The following is an 11786-nucleotide window of genomic DNA, read 5'->3' on the forward strand; positions in this document are numbered from 1 at the left end:
TTGGTGTTAAACCCTCTCAAGCTAACAATAATATACCATCATTTTGTATTATCAACAAGGCAAATCACATTCAAAACCATGTTTATTCCAAACACAAATACAACAATAATATTGATTATTCTTCTGAAATGGTTAAACATTTAGTTTAATTTTAGGTTCCCTTACTTGGATTGTGAAATAAGGCAAATGTATGTTTACAAGGTTGAAATATAACCACTGCAATTCAGTCACATTTTACTGCTGCTCACCCAATAATAACAAATAATAATACAGAGTAGCTAGATATTTAAAAAAAAAAAAAAAACTTGTAGGCTACAGCACAGTGATATGCATACACTTAGATCAGAAATGCAGTTTTTGTACTCTAAAAGAGGTGAATTAAAGTTCACTGGCATATATAACAAGATAAAATTACATGAAATAGAGTTTCTGAAGTGCATGTGGAGAAAGAAAAGTTTGCTTGATTATTTAAAGTATATTTGAAACTCTGTCACACACATAGCACAGCTGAAATGTTAAAGGCACTAACACAAAAGGCATCAATGAACACAATATGGCAAAACAGTTATTAGTAAAAAAGCAAAACTACAATAAAAGAATTAAGAAATTATTTCATAATAAGGCAGCAGCTTCAGAATTCCCAATTTGATGAGGCCATTGAAAAAAAGTACTTTTCCAGTTCCAGCATACAAAACGTAAAAATTCCCTGTTTACATTAATATTACACCTTCAATCAATGACAATATCAAATGCATATCATTATGATAGTGAGGTATCATAAATATGAGGTTTCATAAAGTCAGTCAGCCCAGTTTAGTTTAGAAGTATGATCACTTGTAACGGAGTTAATATTGTGACTGAGCATAATAAGGCAATTGAAACATAACTCTCATCTTTCCTTTGGAAACAAGGGCAGGAGTGTAGGACCTGTAGGCACAATGTGTTCTCATCATCTCTTCATGTTTTTGTCAATTTCCTTTCTTCTTTCCTGGGGCCTTGGGACTAATGGGAACAGAAAAGAGAGAGAAAGGACACATTAATTGTACGGTTAACAAAGAGAGACAGAGAAATAATATGGTGTTATATGTTTTATCCTCTATATGTGGACTTTAACATTTTACATTTTTATCTGTGTTTGCTGGTTTTTATACATGCAATGCATTCTTGAATATCATACAGCCATGCCGAAGTAAAACACCCAGCGATCTCACATCCAATCTGAGTTGTGCCCCTATTTTAAATGTATAGGAATTTTCATTACTAGACTGAAAGTATGTGGACACACCTTTGTAATAAACCGATTGACTGTTTGAACTACGCCCATTACTAACAGGAACAAAGACTTGATAAAAGTACAATACAATAATTATGGTGCAGTTTGTTCCATCATGACAATATGCCGAATGCAAATCCATAAAGATGAACGCTTCAAGGGAGTACCGACTGCCTGATTGGAAATTTCCATTGACTGACAATGGAAATTAAAAGTTCAATATATGGATGGTGTTCAAGTTCTCATACTTTGGCCATGCAGGTTATATATATATATATATATATATATATATATATATATGGGGTGTATTAACATTATTATGCAACAGATCAGTTAGTGGTTAGTGTGCAGAAATGAAGCAAAATCACCTCTGATAACCCGTTCTGTTTACATTTTTTTTATGTCAGGATGTGCCCTAAAAAGCCTGTTTCATGCTTTAAAAAATGATTTTAAACAGTTTTTACAAGTAAAGTGGGGGAAAAAAATAATATGATGTATGAAAAGCTCAATCAGCAAATCATGAGAAGTCCATGATTAACCAATACTCATTTATGAACTATTAATATTTATGCATCAGGGTAGCATTTGTTTTACTGCAAATTAAATATTACACAATTATTTTAGCACAAAGATGGCTAAACTACAGAAATGAGAATCACTAAAAAACACATGGGAATAAGAAAGTAACTAAACCTGAAAATCCCCAGTGGAAAATCCAGATATATTACCTTAACTGCAGCAATAAGAGCACAGGAGAAATTGTCAGTAAACTATTGCTTTAACTAAAAAAAAAAACAATTAAAAGAATCCTACAAATAGTCTTCACATTTTTCCACGAACAAAAAAAATTGTCTTAGCTTTAATTTTCGGGTGAAATATATGTTTTCATCTATTCACTTAAAGCAGTGGTTCACTTTTAAAAAAACTTTTGCTGATAATTTACTCACCCCCATGTCATCTAATATGTCCATGTCTTTCTTTCTTCAGTAGAAAAGAAATTAAGGTTTTAAAATGAAAACATTTCAGCATTTTTCTCCGAACGAATCTTTTCCCGAGTCAATTTTTTCATTGAATGAACCAAATATCACGAAAAAAAGATTTGTTCATTTTGATAAACGAGTTCGAACAGGAGAGTCACGAACGCACATCACAGAACAGAGCAAGGCGAGCATTTGAGCTTATAAAACTTAAACTTTGTTATTTTTAAAAAAAAAAATTCGCTTGATAAGACCCTTATTCATCGTCTGGAATTGTTTCAAGCTCTTTGAACAGTTTGCACTGAAACTGTCTTTTGGACCTTGAACCGTTTGGTTCCCATTGAAGTCCATTATATGGAGAAAAATCCTGTAATGTTTTCATCAAAAACCTTAATTTCTTTTCGACTGAAGAAAGAAAGACGTGGACATCTTGGATGACATGGGGGTGAGTAAATTATCAGCAAAAGTTTTTTTAAAAGTTAACAAGTCTACACTGGGATTATACACACACGCACACACAAGACAGATACAATTTTGAAGCTCATAAGAAACAGAAACTCTATTCTCTATTCGATGTTTATTGTCTGCCTCAAGAAAGAGGCAACTATAAGAAATTAGCCAACAGGGGCTGTACTTCAACTCTTCACAGACTATTTACAATATTGATCATAGTGCCAGAGACAGGGCTTAACAGAGGCCGTCCTTGATTTATCAGCTGTAGTGATGAAATCTGTGCAGTCTTTCTGCAATGACGAGGTGTTAACAGTTGTCACAGAACAAAAATTGAACATAAATCTCAACTGGACATGTGCAACGTTATATATTTTATGCATGCGTTCGCTTTCAGCTCAAGTTCTTAAAATCAGATCTATCCACCAATGAGCCGAAAACAAATACAGTATTTTCAGTTCACATTGTGATTCACTGAAAATGCTTCCATCTTTTGTGACCCTAATTAATATTCATGATATATCTTTGTCAAACACCATCATAATAATAATCTCTCATATACAAACATGAAAGATTTACATGATTTTGTGTCATAAAATGGCTTGTAGTAAATTCTCTCATACCCAAACACACACACACAATCATATCCAAGTAGCCTAAAATATTTTACCAAACGCACACGCACACAAAATCGCTTTAGCTGCCCGAGGTCACTCTCGGCTCAGTTTCTGAAAAAGTCTCTAAAAACAATCCTCTGATGGGGTTTAAGATCTAGACTATCAACGTTAGAGCTGAAGGGAACTATAACATCACAATTTGTGAATTAAAGTCAACATAAATTGTTATTTGCAAGCCTTTTTACCATCATATTGGTTTCATCGTGAAAGCAGATATTAAATATAATGGCAAGTTATGAGGTTAATTTCTATTTCCGGTTATTGTAGTATTATTAATTACATTAACTTTAAGCATCCATTAAATTTCAACATTAACAACTGGCAAAAAGGAAAGCTATGGAAGCTTGTTTCATGTTGACTTTTTTTTCTCAGCTGTCGAACGATTAATCGCATCCAAAATAAATGTTTGTGTTTACATAATATATGTGGGTGCACTGTGTATATAATTATTTTTAATTTATACATCTATATATATATATATATATATATATATATATATGAAGAGTTCAGATGCAAAAGCCTCTAAATGCCATTTGAAATTTTCTTCTTTAATGATGATTTTTATCAAACTTGTATATTTAAGTTCAGTGATTTCACTTAAATGGCAATGATAATTACCTATTATTTGTTTTTTAAGTGAAATTACTGAACTTAAATATACAGGTTTCATAAAAATCATCATTAAAGAAGAAAATTTCAAATGGCATTTAGAGGCTTTTGCATCTGAACTCTTCATATATATATATATATATATATGCTTGTATATATTTAAGAAATATTTTCATATATATATATATACACACACACACATATACTGTAATGTATAATTTATATTATATATAAATATTTTATATATAAATAATGTTTTTTTTCTACATGCATGTGTGTGTATTTATATATATAAAAAATAATTATACACAGTGCACCCACACATATTATGTAAACACAAACTTATTTTGGATGCGATTAATTGCGATTAATTGTTTGACAGCCCTAGTTATAAAGTCAGAATTGCGAAATAAAAAGTTTTTTAAGTTTTTTATTCTGTGGTGGAAACAAGCTTCCATAGAAAGCAATTTTGAGGATGGGGAAAACTTTATATTTAGAAAAACAAACAAACATTTCTTTCTTAGAAATAACGTCCACAGATAATCTGTGCACATTAAGACCACCAGCATGTAATATGGAGCTAATTCTGATTTCATGTTGACATGAAGAAAAAAAAAGTAAATTAGTGCAACTGGCATCAGCAAAGAAAGTAAACAAACACTTCTGCACCCAAAACAATGAAAAATTAAAATCTACTTTACAGCACTTAACCCAGTTCTTTTAAGCTTATATGAAATCCGACATGCATATTAAACCCTTTTAAAGACCAACAAAAGCCTCAAACCACAACAATATATTTCCCCAATATGATCCATCACCTGTTGACCAAATTTCCACACGTGCTCTGGTGAGCATATTTCCTACTGTAAAAAACAAAAACGGAAATAAAACATTCATTTATATATATATATATATCAGGACGTTCTCTTGAGGTGTGGGGATTTACTGAGAACAGTTTTGGCGTATTTGTAGCAAATATGTGCACAGAATTGTTTATACAATACATAACATAAGATAAACCCACAAATATTTTTGCATCATAAAAAGGAGATATTACTTTGATATTATGTACAGTGTAAGAACTACATAGTTACCATTCAGTCACAAGTTGATTGAGAAAGGCACAGCGTTAACCAGTTGTTGGTTAAGCAAAACTAGCCTAGTCCCCCTCACAAAGAGACGCAGACATTTGCACACGCAAAGAAAACAGAAGAGCTTTCACTAAGGTGCCATTTGGTTAGAAAATGACCAGGTTAGTCAGTTTCCCGAACAGTAAAGAGCTGAAAATACCAAGGGTGGTAAAGCAAGAATCCACACGGAAGCAATGCGTTATGCGATTGTCCGTCAAATATTTTGAGTTCAAGCACATTTTAATAGCATTAATGGAGCTCACTTCCAATTAGTGCTCATTTTCAGACACGCCCTGTATAGACCATTTCACAAGATGTAAACAACACCGGTCCAGAAGCACTTCCTGTTTCAGTTTGTAACTGTTTTCTTTATTTCACTTGTAAAGAAAACATCTTAAAGACGTTTGTTTAACTTTTTGATTCAGTTTTAAATGTTCTGTTGGTTGTATTTTATCCCAGCTTTTATGTAGTGTTAAAAAACTGAAACAGGAAGTGCTTCTGGACCAGTGTTGTTTACATCTTGTGAAATGGTCTATAAGGGTGTCATCGCTTAATTCATTGATTATGGGTAAGGAGGACTTGCAGAGATTTCAAAGCTTCCCTTGATCGGATTCCTCGACTATATCAGCCCAAATCACCCAGTATGAAACCAAACTCAACACGCAGACGACAAATGCCACAATACTGCTACAGATACGAGTGAAACAAGCTCTTCGCCACTGCACAAACCAATTAGAGGTGAGGTATTGCCATGCTTTAAACACGGCAGACATTCAAACAGCTTTTCTCAACCATTATTTTTCTTTTTCTCTATTTACACGAGACAATGATTTGGGGCGAAGAACTTATGAAGTGGGTGAATCTCACAAAAAAAAAAAACCTGTCAAGATGATACCTGGGTGAATTTCACACCAACAATCACAATAATAGAAATTAGAGGAACTTGATCAATTATATTTTGTGTGTGGGCCATTAAGATTTCATTAGGGTTTCATAACAAATAAACGTTCCTTTTTTAAATTAGCATTAAGTGCAAAAAATACATATATTTTAAATTTATTTATTTATTTGAAAGAAAATCTAATTCATGTTGATTTTTAAATTTGAAAGTTAAATTTGCTTAAATTTCACAATGCAATCATTTGTTTTAGCACTTAAAGGAGTAGTTCACTTTAAAAAAAAAAAAAAAAAACCTCACCCCCATGTCATCCAAGATGTCCATGTCTTTCTTTAATCAGTCGAAAAGAAATTAAGGTTTTTGATGAAAACATTCCAGGATTTTTCTCCATATAATGGACTTCAATGGGAACCAAAGGGTTCAAGGTCCAAAAGACACTTTCAATGCAAACTACAAACTGTTCAAAGGGCTTTAAACCATTCCAGACGATGAATAAGGGTCTTATCAAGCGAAACGATCGCTCATTTAAAAAAAAAAAAGTAAATAACAAAGTTTAAGTTTTATAAGCTCAAATGGCCGCCTTGCTCTGTTCTGTATGCGCGTTCGTGACTCTCCTGTTAGAACTCGTTTATCAAAATGAACGAATCTTTTTGCGTGTCTTTTGGTTCATTCAACGAATGAAATGAACGAGTTGACTCTGGAAAAGATTTGTTCATGTTGATGAACTAGTTCAAATAGGAGAGTCACGAACGCGCATCAAAGCCTAACCTTAACAGAGCAAGGCGAGCATTTGAGCTTATAAAACTTAAACTTTGTTATTATTTTTTTTTTAATTTCGCTTGATAAGACCCTTATTCATCATCTGGAATCGTTTAAAGCCCTTTAAACAGTTTGCAGTTTGCACTGAAACTGTCTTTTGTACCTTGAACTGTTTGGTTCCCATTGAAGTCCATTATATGGAGAAAAATCCTGCAATGTTTTCATCAAAAACCTTCATTTCTTTTCGACTGAAGAAAGAATGACATGGGCATCTTGGATGACGTGGGGGTGAGTAAATTACCAGCAAAAGTTTTTTTTTTTAAAGTGAACTACTCCTTAAATTGGCTCTTTATTTTGAAGTGAAAGTTACAGGTTTTGTGAGATTCATCCATTAGATTTCAAGTCAATCCAGCCCAACGTTCCTCTGCTTCACGTCTTCTCCCCTCGAGATCGAGCTGATCAGGAAAATGCTGTTTAAGGCAAACAGGGAAGGGAGGTGAAGATGTTGGAAAGAGTTTCAACAGATATCCCAGGTGAAGAATGCCACTGTTTGTTTTTGGTATCAAACGAAAACTGAAAACTGTGAAACCTAAGTCTACGTCTCTCTGGTTTGTGCTTTCCAAATTATTTCAATAATTAATTTGGCCTAGACGTGTCCACAGAAGCACCCAAACCCACACAGCAGCAGAGAGAAATGAGAAAGAGGAGAGAGTTAGGACTTCCACCGAGAGAGGTAAAGAGCGATTAATGGAAGGGGACACAGATAAGGTGGCTCATTTCATTTCACCAGCACTGACTTTGGAAGGAAAGCATCCAGCTCCGAGTCTCTTCCATTGCTGTGGATGGGTGAAGATGTGCTGGTGCTGGAAGTGCTGGTGTTTGGTTTGGGGAGACTGTACATATAGACGGCTCCTATGACCAATCCTGCGCCCAGCGTGAATATCACGTCCACGTGGAAGCCGAAGAGGTAGACGGACGTGATCGTGGACACGATGATGGAAAAAGAGGTGGCGAAGCCTTTGAGAATATTGTCTGCGTATTTCACGACAACAGCCACCAGGAGGCCGCCGAACGCCTGGTTGAAAATGACGACCCACACGAGGGGAGTGTATCCGAACAGGAAGCCTTTTTCGGCGATGGCGGCGCCGTCGTTCCACCACATGCCGAGGAGACCCAAAAGAGTCCCGAAGATCCCGAGCTGGATGTTTCTCATCCACACCGAGGCAGAGCTTCCCTTCAAGATCTTCTCGAAGTAAACGCCGGCGAACCCGGAGGACAAGCACGAGACGATCACGGACACCAAGCCCTTGAAGTAGTTCTGGTTGACGCTGGTCAAAGCCTCCTTCTGCTTTCCACTCTCCTGATCCACCTGGACGATCGCCACACCGGCGAACAGCAGCACTAGTGAGACCCACTGGATTTTAGACAGGCTCTTCCGCAGCATGAGCACTGAAAACAATGCTGTGGTCAAGATCTTCAGCTGATATGTGACCTGTAGAAACAAAGGGAATCTTCAAATCTACACTGATTTTACTAAGCATAACATGTTTAGGGTGAGAAACACAGGTTCATTTAGTTCACATTACCACACACACACACACAAATAAATAATTTGTGGAAAAGTCTTACCTGGAAAGTGGCTGCTGGTAAATTGGAAATGGCCACATACTGCAGGTTGTTTTGTAAAGTGTAGATGAGTGACGGAACTGCTAACTTCAGTGTGTCCGAATACTGGATGAATATGGAGTCATACAATAACCATACGAAGGACTTCACATTACCTACATTTAAAAAACAAAATGAGAAGAGACACATAGAAGTGGTGTTTTTTGTTTGTAGAGATATTACATACACTACCATTCAAAAGTTTTGGGTAGCCCACAAAACCGTATTCACTTTATAGCCTTTAATCCTGTAATTGTGGACAAATGTGGGCACAGAGGACTCAGGTGTGATCCTAATTTTTATTTATTATAAATGATATATCACTGTCTTCGATAAAGTTTTGTCTATCCATTTATGGTGTTTTTTTTTATTTTGGGGGTATTTTTTTATTTATTTACTTCAAAAAGTACTATATTTTCTGTGTAAATTATGCTCTTTTTTTAACTACATTAAAATATCGTTCCAATAAGTTCTTAGAGCTAAAAGCTAAAGATGAAGTGACTTTGCGTGTGCTGTCACCTGGTGTCTTATTTTGGCTTATTTTAAAATGCTCTAAATTACAGTTTTTCCCATTCATTTCTATGGGTGCCCATTTTTGACCCAAATACAAGATTAAGGAGTTTTTTTTCACCCACTTAACATTTTAGAATTGAGTCAAAAAAAAAAAAAAGTGTGTTCAGGAGGCAAACTTAGGAAAAGCAGCCAGCAAATGTACCGCTCAGATCAAGGGAAGTATTTTTAAAAAATAAATCGAAATATTTTTGCCCACATTTGAACAGAATACAGTTTGTTTTTGAAATACTTTTATTTTGTGATATTATTTTAATTTAAAATAACCGTTTTCTATTTGAATATGTTTTAAAATGTAATTTATTCCTGTGATGCAAAGCTGAATTTTCAGCATCATTACTCCAGTCTTCAGTGTCACATGATCCTTCAGAAATCATTCTAATTTAGTGATTTGCTGCTCAAGAAACATTTCTTATTATTATCAATGTTGAAAACAGTTGCGAGAGAGAGTTGTCATTTTTGATATATTAAACACATGTAACAGACCACAACTCTAGTGAACGCACCTCTCTTCTGTATCACGATGATGACCAGACAGGTGAGGAATTTAAGGACTTCTGCCATCACTACGGCTGATGTGGCGAAGAAACGATCTCCCGGCAACGTCCGCACGTAGCGGATGCTGAGGATGAGCGATGCATTCTGGATCACCAGAATTGCCAAACTGATGTACTTCAACTTCTTGTTCACTACAAGAGACAAACACGAGAATATTTTAGTCAACAAAAAGCAGGTTTTACACTGAGACCTTGAAACTGGGAACGGATCTGAACACTGACGTCAGCATTTCACTTTTCTGAATGCAGCTAGTCAATGTTTTGCTTGTAATTTCAGTAACGGACACACCTATACACGTCGTCAACGTGGGCGAATGTTTGCTCAATCTAGTGCCAACACCCTGCTTACAGACACTTCATTCATACACACCACTGTGTGTAAAAGCATATGCAGTTCATTGACACATTACTTGGTACCAAATGGCCAAAACTACACAAGTTTCTTACTAAAATTGGATTAAAATGTGAAAATACAAGATGAAACAGAAATAAAGGCAAAATGGAAATGCATAAAATAAACCCTCTATGATTGTTTTCTCAGAGAGAATCACAAGAAAGCTCAGGTTTTTATAAACACGACAAACAGGAACTGTAAACACGTGATCCTGTTTCGCCAGTTTTCAGTTTTCTAAAGAATGACAAACATCCAGACAGACTGACATATAACACACACCGTCCGCCAAACCCTCAAACTGCTAGTTAGAACGGTTAGATTATGATACCATATGCATAAACTAACTTTAATTTTTTAAGGTTTGTTCATGAAACTATATTTCTTTATTGCAGTGGACAAATGTGCAACACTCTCTGATGTAAATTGGGAGTGATTATATTTTTGTTTTTAAACAGATATTGTTTGCCTTCGTGATTTTATAATTCATGACAAACCCTGTTGTATTTTGATCTTGATTTTTCATTATTTGGCCTCTACAAGATTCTCACGCTAACTTTAACAAAAAATACTGTGTCGGTACTACCATGTTAGTGATATCAGATCAGATGGTAATGGCACTTTGCCATTTTTGAATGATTGTCATACTCATGTTCATGTACATCCTTCAAGAGACTGGTACGCTTCTGTAAGTGATAGTATCAAACAGCAATATCATTGTCCTATATTCAGATAGCATGGTCCATGTTATTTACATTTAACTTCAAACACTGCAATCAATGGTTTGTCCAAAAAAACATAGTAATAATATTATAGTAGGTTGTGGTAACTATGCACTCCATGTTACATTTTCACACTTTATTGCACTTGATCTGACAGCCAAAGCAGAGTCCTTAAAACAGGCAGGTGTTTGAATCAGAGAAATAGCATAACTGAGGATGAAAATGTTGTTGTAGTTTTACCTTCACTCTGTCTGCGGGATGATGTTTTATCCTCAGTGCTTTTATTTGGACTTTCATTGCCTGCTGCTGCCATGATCATCATCGAACATGAACTTAATTCTGCCCACAAACTCACACGATCCGCTCGATCTGTATTGATTACAGAGCTTGATGATAATTTCCCCACCGCTGCTCCATGAAACAGCTCACATATATGCGGTGAATGAGGTCGGAATAGTCAGAGGAGCTCGAGAAAAGTGTTGACGTCCCCAAGCACACAATCACTTCCTGTAGCCGTTCGCGAAAGCCTCGACCAATCACACACGCTCTTCTTCTTCTTCTTCTTCTTCTTCTTCTTCCATAGACATATACACTAGACCTCACCTTGGATACGGCAGTTCATTAGAACGAATGCGTCAATAGAGCCGCCATCTTGAAACAGGGGAGCCCCTCCACTTTAATGCATCAGCGTCAATGTAGTAGACACAGGTCTAACGCAAATAAAATCACCATAAATCATCATGAATGCGATTTTTCTTGTTTTTTTGGTTTGTTCCAACGGTCAGACATATTTATCATTGATTCCAGAAAGAAAAAAAAATGTATTTATTATTATTATTTTTTTTTTAAAAAAAACATTCTTCCTAGTTCAGATTTCATCCGTGAACTTCATACGCTGGACAAAAGTCCGCCACCATCAATTAATTCGAAGTAAAGGCAGAGATAGCAGCGTTACCTAGCTACTTCCTATGACAAGACCCCTGTTCCAAGATGGCGGCGGTTTTGACGCATGCTTAGAACCCCCAGGTGAAGTCTAGTGTATATGTCTATGTTCTTCTTCTTCTTCTTCTCTCTATCGAGATCTGAACTACGGGAACGTATTAGCGCC

The 11786-nt window shown here is 35.6% G+C and overlaps 1 protein-coding gene across 1 annotated transcript; it reads right to left on the reverse strand.

Moving 5' to 3' along the window:
- Nucleotides 1-830: 830 nt before the first annotated feature.
- slc35a2 (solute carrier family 35 member 2) lies at nt 831-11172 on the reverse strand. The gene is made up of 5 exons (XM_039665976.2): nt 10919-11172; nt 9515-9697; nt 8403-8554; nt 7571-8265; nt 831-1002 (listed from the first exon to the last, which is right to left on the reverse strand). The coding sequence occupies exons 1-5, from the start codon at nt 10998-11000 to the stop codon at nt 969-971; spliced, it is 1146 nt and encodes a 381-aa protein (XP_039521910.1). The 5' UTR covers nt 11001-11172; the 3' UTR covers nt 831-968.
- Nucleotides 11173-11786: the final 614 nt, after the last annotated feature.

The sequence above is a fragment of the Pimephales promelas genome, chromosome 14, assembly GCF_988280905.1.
Source record: "Pimephales promelas chromosome 14, fPimPro1.hap1.1, whole genome shotgun sequence".
NCBI lineage: Eukaryota > Metazoa > Chordata > Actinopteri > Cypriniformes > Leuciscidae > Pimephales > Pimephales promelas.